Below are 15,277 nucleotides of genomic sequence, written 5' to 3'. Positions count from 1 at the left end.
TCTGTAACACCTCCCCATAATTTAAAACAAGTATTGGATTTGGTTCTTTAGTCTTTCCTACCAAAAGACGGGTTAAAATTTAAACATGAATACTATGTACAAAGCTTTAAAAGAAATTTCAGTGACAAGGAAATACGTAGATGGGACAAGTAGAATAATACCTTTACTTATCAATGTATTATGTATTTAATTAAAAAAAGATTACAGTTAATAAAATTGTAAATATAATGAAATGTTTTTATTCAATAAAATTATCCTTCAAAAGATTGTAGATAAAGCAATCAAACCCATCAAAGACATTCATCGTGGTTTGAAGCAACTCCAAACTTCTACATCAGAGTATATAAATGGACTTGGAGCAAGAAAGCCAACAGGCCCAACACAATCCAAATGAATTCATATGACTCCCAACTAGCCTGCAAGATCGGAGTCTTGGTTAAATCATATGGTTGGTGGTGGTTAGCGTAGCAAATAAAATAAAATGAGAAAATAACAAAATTAATAACTGAAAAGATCATTTAATCTAGATGATTTTGTCACAATACGTAGGTAACATTAAATAAATTCCATCAAGTGTTATTTTGGGAGCTAGCACCTTCCTCAATCACAATAGCATTAAACACAAATTTCAAGTTTTTCAAAGTGCATATCATAACTTGAAATAGATGATTATTTGTACCTAAAACAATTGGTTTTGGTGAAACTTTAAAAAGAAATTGTACAGGTATTAGATGTTCTTTTTAGCAGACAGGGTCGTTCTATTCATGATCCCAAAGAAAGCTAGCTTGGGAGATGGGGCTCCAAGTAGTAAATGGTACTATAAAGGAGAGGTTGTAAAAGCCAGGAAGAACTTTACAATCACGTGACACAAACCTACACAATCAGAAATTCTGAAGTGGCTCCCTTAACCAGGTACAGACAGAAATTCTAGACCAACCATAGTTACCCAAAAGCCTGAGTTTCATTAATTACAGAAGATCTTAAAAAGAATTATTTCATTTAATTCACAAAGTAGAAGCTTTCCAAACGTACATACCAGCATGTTAGATCCTTAGTCAAAGTTGTCGATTTTGAGCGGGTTAATAGCGTCTGCAACTTGGAAACGTCCTACTGTTCGTGCGAAGAACATCATTTGTTGTTCCAGGGTAAATTTAATATTCTCTGCCTGTATTAAATACACAAACTTACCATTCTATACCTCAACGCCAAAACTCAGAAGTATCACTTACAAGATGCAGTAGGATGTACCTTGCGGAAACCATGTTGCTCTCCTTCATACTCAACTAGCGCAACAGGCAAGCCTTTTTCCTTCAATGCATTATATATCTTACGCGATTGATTAGGCAGTACGACCTGGATATTCAATAAAGTGTAAAACCCATCAAACAACTGGCTTTCATTACAATGAAGAAATGAAGTCGATAATGTTGCATGCTTTACATCAACATTATCAGAAGAAAAATAATAGATCAATTGGCATACTTTGTCCTCCAATCCTTGGAAGAGAATTATAGGGCAAGAAAATTTGTCAACAAAATTGATTGGTGACCTGTCGAAGTAATCTTTTTCATTCCCTGCAATCCATTATAATTGGATCAGAGCTTTCTTGAAATGAGAAAGCAATTAAATACAAGATACTGTTTTTGTTCCTTTAACTCACCAACAAGATTGTCAATATAATGAGATTCAAACTTGTGTGTATCTGCTCTCAACAAGCGTAAGTCAGCTATCTATTCAAAGATCATGGGAGCTACAATCAATCAACTGTTGTACGGTTATTTAAAAAAAGAAAATAATCAACTGCTGTACTGTATATAGTTTCAAACTTTAGCAAACAATATATTATATATAAAGAAGAAGGAAGCTACGACCAAAAGGAAAGGGATAAATGAACAAGTAATCCATGTAATCCTTGGGGAAAAAATCTATAACATCAACACAATTGGAGATAATAGTGGGTTGTTGACAACCAACAGTAGTAATCTCTTTTCTTAGACTATAAAATCACAAGCAAGCATTGGAGCTGAACTTCTATAAGTACCAGATGCTTCCATTACTTGCCTTTGGCAATGGGTGATTAATGTACTGTTGAAAATTATGTCAGACTATACCACAGGCTTGTCATACTATACCATAGCCTTTAATTTTTGTTTCAATGCAAGCAGTAGTTTTGGTTTGAGAGAGCTACGCTTATCATTTGGGTGATTATGAGAGACCATATTAGCATAAGCTAGATGCTCACCCCATACAAGGAAGCTCCAGCCTTAAATGTATCTCTAAAAGCAAGAGCAGCTAAGGTGGTATATCCCCCAGCAGATCCCCCAGTGATGCATAACTGTTCTCCATCAACCTTTCCAGATTCCACCTGGAGAAAACAATATGGTTTGTTATTACTCAAGGTTTAAGGTTAGAAAGGTGTTTCAATAATTTATCATGAAAACAATAGTTCTAAAGAAAAGAGATTGTAGGAGGGTGCCACCAAAAATCTTGCACAACTGCAGCAGTCATTGACATCAACAATTCCCCACTGCCTCAAAAGCCTTTCTCGGTACTCTCTCCCATAACCTATAGCCAAGTTATAAATACCTTAGTGAATAACTATGTTAACTGTGATAGTATTCCTCAATAGAGGATCTAATTGGAAAGTATCAGGCAACTCAGCCATGTACATACAAGAAATTCAGCCGGGAAATGGTTGCAAACATACCCGTGCTGCCACCATAATTGACATCAACATAACCCCAGCCACGACTAGTCCAGTACTGAATACTAGGATTTAAATTTCCACGTGTTTCAGCAGTTGGCCCTCCTGAGTTCAATATCTATCAAATATATATTTTTGCAAGAACTATGCCATAACTACAAATAAATGCCAGTAAGACTTACTTCTAATTTTGCAACAATTTTTAAGGTTATGTACGAAATATTTTTTTCCCATCTCTTACAAAATAATAAAATATATTTTAAAAGTCCTTTAAAATAAACAACATATATTCCTATTGAAAGTAGAAATGTAGAAAAAACACAAATTTACGTGGAAATCCTAGTACAGGGAGAAAAATCACGATGCTAATGTTTCTTATTATTTTCTTGTGATAATAAAGGTACGAAGGGGAAAATATTTATAGGAACACGAGCCTAATTAAAATAATAAAAAATTAAAGCAAAGTAAATCTCCACTACCCTTGGGCTTTCAACATGACCCAAGCCCACTATTTCTAGCAATTCCAACACCCAACTTGACAGCAAAACGTTGTAAAGATTTTCAGTATAATGGTTCAAATTATTTCCCCCAACTATGAAAGGTTAATGACTATCAAAGTAATTGAATACCATGGCTTTTCAACAACAGTGGAGGCTTTTCATTCGGACTAGCCTGATATTTAGGGTTGGACGGTGGATAAAAGTAAGCATAAGCATTTTGTCCAGGAACTTCAGTTGGAAACTCAATGAACTCAGGAAGGCTGAAGTACGACTTAAATTTCAAAATATCTGGTGAAGATGACCAGATAATAGTGAAGCCTACTACTTCCAAGGATCGTTCATTTAGGGTAACCTGTATGGAAAAAGTAGCATTGTCAAACGTCAAAGAAAGCCAGAAAGTATTTTATCTGAAGTTTTATGACAACGAGCTTTTGAAATTTAAGCAATATAGAAGCCAAAAAGCAGTGCAGATGAAATAAGACATTGTATGGCAGGAAAAAAGAAACCTTGGCAATAGATGATGGATGAAGTCCTGATGATCCTTCAACATATATACAATCACTTCCCAGAGCCTGAAAGTATAGACACGTTTAACTAACATAAGAGAATATAACTGGAGAAGAAAAAAAAAAGGAATACTCTACAAAGCTGAGACATAAAAAGATCTTGAGTATACAATATTCTCAATATCTGTGAATGGGATATCAAGCAAGGATAGTGAGCTTTGCGTCTCATCCAAAACTCCAAGATATGATCGCCCCCGCTGTCTGCAAGAACAATGGCAGGAAAAGCAGTTGATTATCTACAAAACTTAAAGAGGAAAAAACGCAGCATGAGGCATACAAAAAAGGAACTTCTTCGGTCACCTGTAGCTGCAGACTATGATGTTTCTTCCATCGCCAGTCTTTAATAAATCATAAGAGTTTGTGCCAAAAACCCATAAGGGTCGGGAAAATTCGGCACTTAAAGAATATATTGGAGCCACTTCATTGTTAGCCTCAAACTGTTCCATAATACGCAAAAGTTAGAAGTGCCATCATTTCCAATTGGCGATAGTTTTATCAGAACTATGGAACCACAAAGTTAGTTAAAGCATAGAAGACCCATATCAAATGACTTTTTTAAAGTTTCAAAAAACCCCGTGATGGATTACAAAAGACCTCTCCAATTAAAGAGGAAGGAGGAAAAGCTATAGTAGTGGAAAAGCCTATGTTAAACATTCTGATAATAGAATGGTTACAAACTTAGTTTTTTTCCTCCATTATATGTTTGCTTGAGTAATTTTAAAATAATTCTACATCAGATGATCAAAGAATCCACCCTACAAAAGTGTATTCACAGAAAGTTCACTTATCTAGGAAATTTAATATATGCATTAAAGAGAACTCATTCCAAGAACCATCTTTTTGCCTACTTGATTTCAAAAACAAACTACAACATGCACGTCTATAGTTCTGCAATTGAAACAAAATGCAGGCAAATAAAAAAAAAATTAAAAAAAAGAGAACTTTACCCATTTATAGAGATTCCAAAACCCAGTTTGTCTATCGGTAATAAAGTACAGTTCTCCTGCAGATTCCCAAAATAAATAAATAAATAAAAATCAAGGTAACCTCAACCATTACATTCAGCAATGATAGCCAGTTTTAGAAGTTCAATCACAATCCTCTAAAATCGGATAATTTAGTAAGATCCACAGCCCTCCCATGGCAGGAAAAGAAAATATAAGCAATAAATGACACTAACTTAGTTGACCTCTGATAGAAGTTTTACACACTGTAGCGTATGACATGGACACTAAACTAATCCGAGCAACCAACAGCTTTTTTTAGAAAATCTACTTCCAACACTCTAATGCCAAAAGGCTGACCACCAGCTCTTTGATCATTTCAAAACCTAGCATACATACCCTGAGCTGACCACTTTGGTTCAGTAGGAGATTCCACAAGCTTCGGATCACCACCAGCAACACAGACTCGTTTATAGACCTCTCTGCAAGAGCATCAAAAGCATGGAGATCATAATCGAGAACTTCAGTTTTAAACTATATCAGATTTTTTTTTTTTTTTGACATGGAAGACCATAATTACAAAAGAATATATAGCATACAATTCAACCATAATTAAACTATATCAGATATAAAAACAACATACAATTTAGAGCAGGCAGAGATATAACTAACTTCTATAAAGAGAACTATTATTACAAGCAGAACATATTTATTTTCTAGTAGAGTTCTAATGCATTTTAACAGAAATTAGAATTCAAATCAAAATTAACATACGAAATTTATATGATGGGATACGTTAACTGTTAACACCTAAAACCAAGAGACGCCTTAGAAAAGCAAGATCAACTATCAAAGGCGAATGGTTCAACTAACCCATTCTCAGAAAGGTAGCCAACCCAGAGCTCAGATTTATCCCAAGGCATGTTAGGATGACCCCATTCAATCCATGCAATCCGTTCCCCTTTGGGATCCACTCGTGGGAAGGCATAGAAATCATTTCCTCCAACTAAGACCTTCGGTTCTGAAAGTCATACCAAGAACTAGCACAAATTACAGTCTGCTTATGTAGTCAATAATTTGAATTCCTCAGCAACAACGTATTATGTCAAACTATGTACGCGCAGGAGAAAGTATACATACCATTAATATCCTTGCCGTCAAGTTCCACTGACACAATTGTGGTGATTGGATTCAAGCTACTTTGACGTCCATCTACCAAAACGAAATAAATAAAGCATGATTATACATGTGGTCTAAATAAAAAGTAAAAAATAAGAAAGTCCAATAATAAAGATACCAGTAACACCTAATTCCTGGATTCTGATTGAAAATACACTAATTGAAAATTTGTACCTTCTTGGACGGTAATAAAACGATTGAAACGAGAATCAAACACCCCATCTGCATAACTAACTGATCGTCCACCGTAATCGGGAGTTAGTGCTTGCGGAGACAAATCTGCATGCGTGAAAACTTAACTCATCAGCCTTTACATTACATTCTTAGTTTCAGGGCAGTGAGCAATCAAAACATCACTTTCAACATACAAAACTCTAGACTAACCAATTGCTAGTTCACCTGAATTTAAAGATTGCTTGTAAAGTCTTTGATCGCTGTAATTGGAAAAGACAACGATGTCACCAGCCACCGTGAACGCACCACCACCGTATTCCTGCGTTGTGTTCCGCACTGAAAACTCCTTCGGAGTAATATCACAAGGCTCGTCCCCTTCCTTTACAGATTCCTTAACAAGCACTCCCCTCCTGAACCATTACAAATGAAATTACAAGAATAGGAATACCTGAACTGAAATGCAACAAAATGTTTAGTCATTTCGATGGTTACCCGGACTCGGTGGGGCGTGATTCGAGCCAGATAAGGTGGCCATTGGCGGTGACGGCAGTGCCACCAAGTCGCTTGGAGGCGCCAGTAACAACGTCGGCAGTAATTGGAGAGCTCCAGGAGCCGTAAGGGGCAGTGATTTTGGGGAGCTGGTCTGAAAGTTGTGGGGGGTCATTGGTGGTGTTTGGTGAAGAAGACATCGATGAAGTCATGGTTTTGTTGTAGCTCCGGAACTGCTTTCGAGTGGAGAGTGTGTTGATGGAAGCTCTATTTAAGGGGTTGAAATTGGAAATAAACAAAGAGGATGGAGAAGGAAAACGAAAAAGTCGTAGTAGTGCACACGGACTCATCGAACCCAGCTTGTCGCTCGGTTGAGCATAAGTGCATGCACAAACATCATATCTCCCTTTTATAGCTACTTTTTTTTTTCTTCTTTCAGGACTATGTCTATAGTTTTTGTTATGTGTTCAATTAAGTTTCTTTTAAGTATGATAAGCAATTGATCTAAATTCAAATTCACTACAAACATTAAACCATATAATTTGTTGGTTGTTTTTGTAATACTTCCATTTGCTTCTTTCTTATACTTCCATTTGCTTCTTTCTTGTTTCTTTTTGTTTTTTAATTTTGTTTTTTCATGTCTTCTTCTATTTTTCCTTCTTCTTATATTGTCTATTCTTAGAGTTGTTATTCGTTCTACATAAGCTAGAAAGGGATAGAAGAGAAACAAGAACTGAGAGACAAGACAGCTTCGAGCAAGAATTAGTATTTAGGCACTATAATCAAAAAACAAGAAATGGATACTTGAAATGAGAAAGAGAAACGGGAGGTTGTTCAGAGTGAGAAAAAGGGTTTAGTTCTTACTGCATATTAGTATTAATATCTCTTTTCGATTTCTTTAAATTTCTGTCATTTTACATTTTGATCCCAATTTTTGGCCATCATGCAAAATTCCCATTTATAAGGCACCTAATTCAGCTGACTGTTGGCCCATCAACTGTCATGGGCCGTAATAAATGGGTTTGATTTGGGGCCATTTACACCATTTACAATTTGTTTTCTTTTCTATTTTAAGATCGTAAAAAATTAGTAAAGGACAAATTTAGCAATTAAATTTAAAATAATTAAGTATACACCAACATTTTTAAAAAATTGTAAATATAGTAAAAAATTATAAATATAGTAAAATTTGTCAAATTCTATCGATGATAGACCTTGTAAAAATTGGTATATCACCAATAGATCATACGAGTCTATCAGGGATACAAGTCTATTCGCGATAGTTTTGCTATATTTACAATTTTTTCTAAAGGTTGCTATATCCTTAATTATTTTTCCTCAAATTGCCATCAATTACAGCTATCCAAAAAACTAATGGTACCACAAATTCGCCTTCATTCTCAACTCAATTTTCAGTCTCCATTCTTCAAAATCATTTCAATATTAACCAAATGGCAACTTCTATTCAAAAAATAATAATAGTTCTACACTTTAACTATATTAAAGATAAGAGAACTAAAAGAAAAAAATTATAAGAATTCAGTTTTTAATTATTGAAACATAAACTTTACATCAGTTTTGTTGTTTGTTATCGAACAAAACTGAAACTAAGACCAACAGTTTTGGCTCATATTCATAAATTTTGGCAGCCATACAAGATCTTGAACTTTTTAAATATTATAAATTTTCAACATATTTAACCATTTTGGATGTTTACCATATAATTTCTGAATTTACAGTCTTTATTTATTAAGGTACATAATAATTCATTCGGTCCCATAAAGTTGTTAAAAACTTCAAACCGACCAACAACGAGGCTTTGAGGGAAACAATGTGATTGAACTGATCTAATCAGCAACTTCAAAGTGTCCCACCATTCTTGCAAAGAACAGCATTTGTTGTTCCAACGTAAATTTTATATTCTCCGCCTGTGCAAACACTCTAGCTTTAGCTTGTAATTTTCTTTGATAAACTGATATTCCAAACTCAACTTACAATATAGATTGAAGAGTACAGTTTAACTTGAGAAGAAAATGTGTTTCTTAGAAAAAAAAACTCATTTTCATTTAACTTTTGATTAAAAAAAAACGGTTTAAACTACACATCAAAAGTTGTTTTTGGTGGTTGTCAAACAATCAAAAATATGATTTATTAATTAGTAAACACTTGAAAATATGTTTCAAACAAACTCAAAGTGTATACCTTGCGAAAGCCGTGTTGTTCTCCTTCGTATTCAATTAAAGCCACATGAAGGCCCTTCTCTTTCAATGCTTGGTAGATCTTACGTGCTTGAACAGGAGGCACAACCTGAACAAAATTGAATTAGAGAAGGAAAAGCAAAGAAAAACGAATTATATATTACAAATTTGGTCTTTCATGTTCGGAAAAAAATAGAATTTAGTCCCTATGGCTTGAGAAATCTTCCAAAATAGTTCATATGGTAGGAAGCATTCACGAGAAATCTATCAAAAACAATGGAGATTGTTTACAAGGTTTTATCAAACTATAAGAACTAAATTCTAGGGGTGGTGTGTATCGAGGAATCACGCAGTCAATTTTTCTATCAAAATGCCATCAAACTAACGATTGTCGGTTTAGTAAATCCTTAAATTGACCTTTACCCTGAAGGAGTCCAAACTGACCATAAATAATCTTTTGCAATTCTTTTGCTATGTTGATTTGAATTTTTCCAAAATAGACACCAACCGAATCCCTCATCTCCGACCAACCACCTTCAATTTGGTTCGTTTTATTTCGTTGGCTCATATTTTGGTCTAACATGCTCGTCCCCACTAAATTCTAACTTTCTCCTTACAAAATGGATCAAATTTGTAATTTAACCAAAAAAAAAAGGTAAAAGGCTTACTTTGTCATCCAATCCTTGGAACAAGATTAATGGACAAGAGAATTTTTCGACAAAATTAATTGGCGACCTTTCATAAAAGTCTCTTTCATCTCCTGCAATCCAGAAAGTTGAATCAGGCACTAAGGCACTAAGAAGTAGTAATGGGATTTCTAAACAAACTCAATGGAAAATGTGAGATTCCGCTATCTTTTTTCAAACTCACCAACAAGATTACCAATATAATGAGATTCAAATTTGTGCATTTCAGCATTCAACATATGCAAGTCGGCTACCTGTTCCAAACAACCAAATAAACCCGTACACATCAAACATAATTAGGGTGCATTTCAATTGACCTTCTAATGTTTATAAACATTTTTTAAAATGTTTAAAAAGTTAATCCAAACATGGACTTGGTAAGACAAACAAAAGAATCGACCGTTTAAGTATTCATTTTTTTACTAAAAAAACAATAGAAAGGGGCAAAATTTATGTCTATATATCTACCTATATTGATATATATTGCAATAAATACAGAAATGATAGAATCATTTTGGATTGGAACAAATACAGTTCTTCCATAGAGATTAAAGAAGATAGACAAGAAATCCAATTGGAGGAAGTAAACAATGGTATCAAATTTCCAACTGCCATCTTCCATTTGAACTCAATTCTAATACAAACCTAACACATTTTATACTAATTGTTAATTTAGTTGGACATACTTTAAATCTAAATTAAATACAACTCTAACCTGAAAATAAAAGATTGAAAAGTTGAAATTAGCTAATTTAAGATATAAAAACAAAACAAACAAAGAGTAACCAAGGTTAAAAAAAATAATGAGACACCTTGTCATAGGATGGGACATGTACGAAGAAAAAACAGCCCTTGTTAAAATTATATTTAATAATATTAAATGACTATTCAATCCCATTAATGATAGTCTTTTCACTTTTCATTTAATCCGTTTTTGTATTCTCTTATTGAACCCTAGTCTTACCAATTTCCCTTTTCCCTTTTAGATCCTCTAATCACACGATCCTCTAGACATAGTACTTCTTAATTTTTGTTTTGTTTCCTTTCTTTATCAAGCTTTTGATTTACATATTGTTTTCTTTTTTTTCATCTTTTATTTAAACTTTTAAAATATAAAACTGTCTCTCTCAACATATCTTTTCACAAGATTATATTAAATTAAAGAAAAATGTTGCTCAAAACCACATATCAGACACAAATCCAAGGTGTATCTAGATGAATCCGTATCAGATACATATCTGATATGGATTCCATCTGCTTTGATACAAATTATTATAATCGTACTTTAGAAACAACCATATGATTGGTCACTTACACCATACAAGGAAGCTCCTGCCTTGAATGTATCTCTGAAAGCAAGAGCAGCTAGGGTAGTGTATCCCCCAGCAGATTCCCCAGCGATGCACAATCGTTCTGCATCAACTACTCCTGAATCGACCTACACAAATAAGTATTACGTGTAATGTTTTAAACATGTTATTAAGAATTGAGCATAACTTTCAAATTTTGAAGGAAAATCGATGTCAAAAGAGATCCACCAAATATTTCGCACAGCTGCAACAGTCATTGACGTCAACAATTCCCCACTTCCTCAAAAGCCTTTCTCGATAGGCCCTCCCGTAACCTTCAGAAAAGAAGTACCTCGTGATATAATACGCTATAACACAAAAATGCACCTTTTTTCTTCAATAAACCAAACAAACCACAATAGTTATTAGGATAGGCACATAAGTCAAATAGCACCCCAATTGGCGGTTCATGCAGATGAAATGAAAATAAGAAGTATTTGCACAAGTATCATCCACCACTTACACCAATATAATTTAGAGTGAACCAATGCACAATCGCTTCAAGAATATCTAAATGAAAACTTCAACTAGGCTAAGAATCCAAAATCCATTCATATCATGCCTATATTCTTAGTATGTCAAAAGCTGAAATTTGACATCAGAGAATCATAATTAAGGCACTCCAATGGGAAAATTGTACTATTATATTAAAACACAGACAACTTCTGCAAAATAATAATGCACAAGTGTACATACCAGAGCTTCCACCATAGTTAACATTGACAAAAGCCCATCCTCGACTAGTCCAATACTGAACTCTTAGGTTTAATATTCCACGCGATTCATCCGTTGGGCCTCCTGTAATAACTCATACATAAACTATATAAACAAGGAGATGGCGATATATTTGTGAGTTCAACGGTGCCCTGTGTTAATGACAATTCATTTTTAGAGTTCTATTTCAAGACTTGTTTCCTAACTAATTCTAGTATTGTTTTCACATTTCTTAAAAACATGTTTGAATTTAGTAAAATTTTTAAAAATAAGGCACAATTTTGAAATATATTTTTGTAAAAAGTAGTTTCTAATACTTGTTTTAGTTTTTGAAATTTAGTTAGGAATCTAAATATTTATTTAACAAAGATGAAACCTATTTTAAATAAAATGTATAACATTTTAGTGTCATGGGCAATCTTTGTTCAAGAAATCAATGACCAACATTTTCGAAAAAAACTAGAAAATCATGTATAAATACATGTGTGTATCAATGACCAGTATGTTTGAGTTGTAGGAATAATTCTCGTCAAAATTCTTTTGATAATTAGTTGATCAGCTTGAATGATATTTCCTACAGTGTGAAATGCAACTATTACTAAAATTTCTGCCTTTTTATTTTAATAAAAGAACAGGAACAAAGTCACATTGCTATTTAGCCATTGTCAAATTTAAGCTGCCTTGTACATACCATGGCTTTCCAGCAACAATGGAGGCTTTTCATCCCCACTAGAATGGTAAATGGGATTGAAGGGTGGATAAAAGTAGGCATAAGCCTTTTCACCAGGCACTTCTGTTGCAAATTCTATTAACTTTGGAGTACTGAAGTACGACTTATATGTCAAAATATCAGGCGATGATGACCAGATAATAGTGAACTCATCTACTTTCAAGCTTTTATCTTTCAGAGTAACCTACACACATAAAGAACCATTGACGTGATATGCAAAATCTTAGGTTAAAAATAGAAAATGAAAGAATAACAACATTACCTTAGCAATTGATGGTGGATGAAAGGCTGACGCTCCCTCCACATAAAAACAATGGTTCCCAATAGTCTGCAAAGGTAAAAGAAACTCCTCTTACATACCACTCACATGCACAATAGACCTTTGTGAGAACGGAAGAGATGATTGCGATAGTACAATGTTATCAATATCTGAAAAGGGAATATCAAGCAGAGATGGAGAGCTTTGTCCATCACCCAGAACTCCAAGATATGACCTCCCATGCTGCCTGAATGAAATGGAAAAACCATTATCTTGATGAAAAAGTTTACCATTTGGTATGTGCATATTGAAACATAAAAAGACAAGAAAAATACAAGATAACGCAAGTGCAACACACCAAAGTTTTGATTACCTATAGCTGCAAATTATATAGTTTTCTCCTTCATTGCCAGGTAAGAAACCATAAGAGTTTATGCCAAAAACCCAAAATGGTCGCGAAAACTCCGCATTCAAAGAATAAACTGGAGACACCTCATTATCTGCCTCAAACTAAACCATAACAACACAAGGGAAAGAAAGGCTGAGTTCTTGGTATAATTAATGCGCTCATTCAGCTCAATATAATCAACAGAAATATGAACAGTTCAACATTGTCCCAATTTTGTTGCGTATGTTTACATACTATTTCTTGGGACCTCATGGCAAGATTGGTAGTTAAGACAGCATATCATTGAAGCAAAAACTAAACAAGAAAACGTACCCATTTGTATAGATTCCAGAACCCATTTTTCCTATCAGTAACAAAAAAAAGTTCTCCTGCACGTTCCAAACAGATGAACTAATAATTGTAAGAAATTGGGACATGAAACAGTTCATTAATCAAATGGCATAAGCGAGTACCCTCAGAAGACCACTTAGGCTCAGTTGGTGATTCCACTAGCTCTGGTTCACAACCAGCAACACAGACACGCTTGTTGATTTCACTGCAGAGTAGAAGCTATATCATGACATTGGTATACAGAAAATATTAATGTTCGAAGCAAAGATGTCAATGCAGTAAGAAAAGAGTATCCGTAAGGAGTTACTTAAACAACCTCGAACTCACCCATTATCAGAAAAGTAACCAACCCAAAGCTCTGATTTGTCCCATGACATGTTAGGGTGATGCCATTGGATCCATGCAATCCGTTTCCCTTTGGGATCCACTCGAGGAAAAGCATAAAAGTCACTTCCCTCAACAAGTACCTCTGGATCTGCAAATTAAATTCAAGCAAGATGCAAAGTACAACAACACAATTCATCAGCAAAAAAGATCCACCTCAGAGAAAACTCCTACATTTAGGTTTCCATTAGTATCTAGCTTCATTTTGTATGAAACAGCATACCTCTTCCTTACCTTCTATAGCCTTCCCTTCGAGTTTTATAGATACAATGGTCGTAGTTGGACTTGAGCTACTGATGCGCCGATCTACCAAAGATTGAAGTAAAATTTTAACATACAAATAAATCTTCCCAAAATTTACGCAGCAGTATTTCTTATCAAAGGAAATATCGAAAAAAGATAGATATGTTATAGACCCTATCATATAGGCCCCAAATGGTAACATAATCATACACTAATATCTACCTTCCCGTACAGCGATATAACGATTGAAACATAAATCAAACACTCCATCAGCATAACTAACCAACGGACCACCATAATCTGGAGTAAGGGGCCGAGGAGCAGAATCTGGCATCATAGATAACACAAGCTATAAGAAATACAAACTTGAAATATTAAGTTATAAGTTCATTGACTTAATCTTGATCATAGGTCAACATTGGTGCAACCATGGGGTTTAATTGATTGCTTATACAGTCTCTGATCCTCAAAATTAGAGAAGACTACTGTGTCCCCAGACACCATGAAAGCACCACCGCCGTACTCCTGTGCAGTAGTCCGAACTGAAAACTCCTTTGGAGTAACATCAATATTCTCACCGCCAAGCTTCTCCGGTTCCTTGACAAGAACTTCCCGCCTAAACCAATTCAACATTTCAAACTGAAAATGAACTTACGCTGAATAAAGCTAATTACAGTTTAATTATAACAAATGGGTTCAACTGTCGTTAGAATTTCCATTTAGAAACACAAAGGAAAGTAGTTCATTAGCCATACCCAGATTCAGAGGGCCGTGATTCAAGCCAGACAAGGCGACCGGAACCATCAACAACAGCACCGCCGATTCGCTTGGAGGCGCCGGACACAACGTCGGCGGTGATCGGAGACTTCCATGAGCCATAGGGTGCAGTAATTTTATCTAGTTGGTTAGTAACTGAAGATGCGACAGAGGAAGCCATTGTTCTTGTTAGAGCGGTGATTCAGTCAGTGTCGGTTATGGGTGCGATTGAACAAGTGGGAGATATTCGACGGGCGTTTGGAGTGGCATAAACATCTATGTGTGGCGCCTCGATTCGGGGGGGAAGAGAAAAATTTGGGTCCACGTGAACTTTGAGACGAATGGTTAAAGAAGAATGAATCTCCATGTTTCAAACCTGTGAAAAGCATAATATTTTCATATCCATGAAGCAATTGAGATTTCTTCAAGTTTTGTTAGAATAATAATACAATAGTAAATAGTAATTACTATTTAAATACATCACATAATAAACTTTAATTATAAATTTTAAATTCTTATTTTATTTACGTTTTTTATCAAACTAAAATAATATAGACATCGAGTGCTTCCACGTGCTATTATAATTCAAACTAAAATATCACATACTCAATTCAAATTATTATAATCAAACCCTAATAAATAAAATCTGTCTGAACACGTAAT

At 34.6% G+C, this 15,277-nt stretch overlaps 2 protein-coding genes across 3 annotated transcripts; both read right to left on the bottom strand.

Annotated features, from left to right (window-relative positions):
* Positions 1–138: 138 nt before the first annotated feature.
* On the bottom strand, positions 139–6,950 carry LOC101211004. Of its 2 annotated transcripts, XM_004141195.3 has the most exons (19): positions 6,560–6,947; positions 6,293–6,477; positions 6,068–6,172; positions 5,855–5,926; positions 5,588–5,735; positions 5,114–5,196; positions 4,718–4,773; positions 4,071–4,207; positions 3,881–3,971; positions 3,711–3,776; positions 3,334–3,556; positions 2,708–2,809; positions 2,480–2,565; positions 2,243–2,365; positions 1,661–1,730; positions 1,483–1,574; positions 1,249–1,353; positions 1,037–1,165; positions 139–416 (listed from the first exon to the last, which is right to left on the bottom strand). In XM_004141195.3, the coding sequence occupies exons 1-18, from the start codon at positions 6,904–6,906 to the stop codon at positions 1,052–1,054; spliced, it is 2,205 nt and encodes a 734-aa protein (XP_004141243.1). In that variant the 5' UTR covers positions 6,907–6,947; the 3' UTR covers positions 139–416; positions 1,037–1,051. The 2 variants fall into 2 exon arrangements, with proteins under 2 accessions (XP_004141243.1, XP_031739653.1); XM_031883793.1 differs by lacking the exons at positions 139–416; positions 1,037–1,165; positions 1,249–1,353; positions 1,483–1,574 and having other exon boundaries at positions 1,661–1,764; positions 6,560–6,950.
* Positions 6,951–8,085: 1,135 nt separating this feature from the next.
* Positions 8,086–15,018, bottom strand: LOC101221995. Its single transcript, XM_011655789.2, has 18 exons — positions 14,614–15,018; positions 14,287–14,474; positions 14,081–14,185; positions 13,850–13,921; positions 13,559–13,706; positions 13,354–13,436; positions 13,214–13,269; positions 12,866–13,002; positions 12,649–12,739; positions 12,496–12,561; positions 12,195–12,417; positions 11,486–11,587; positions 10,979–11,064; positions 10,756–10,878; positions 9,625–9,694; positions 9,423–9,514; positions 8,759–8,863; positions 8,086–8,484 (listed from the first exon to the last, which is right to left on the bottom strand). The coding sequence occupies exons 1-18, from the start codon at positions 14,793–14,795 to the stop codon at positions 8,404–8,406; spliced, it is 2,010 nt and encodes a 669-aa protein (XP_011654091.2). The 5' UTR covers positions 14,796–15,018; the 3' UTR covers positions 8,086–8,403.
* Positions 15,019–15,277: the final 259 nt, after the last annotated feature.

This window comes from Cucumis sativus, chromosome 4 (assembly GCF_000004075.3).
Source record: "Cucumis sativus cultivar 9930 chromosome 4, Cucumber_9930_V3, whole genome shotgun sequence".
In the NCBI taxonomy this organism is placed as follows: Eukaryota; Viridiplantae; Streptophyta; class Magnoliopsida; order Cucurbitales; family Cucurbitaceae; genus Cucumis; species Cucumis sativus.
Note: the sequence above shows the minus strand (reverse complement) of the source record. Positions and strands in the feature narration are given on the sequence as shown.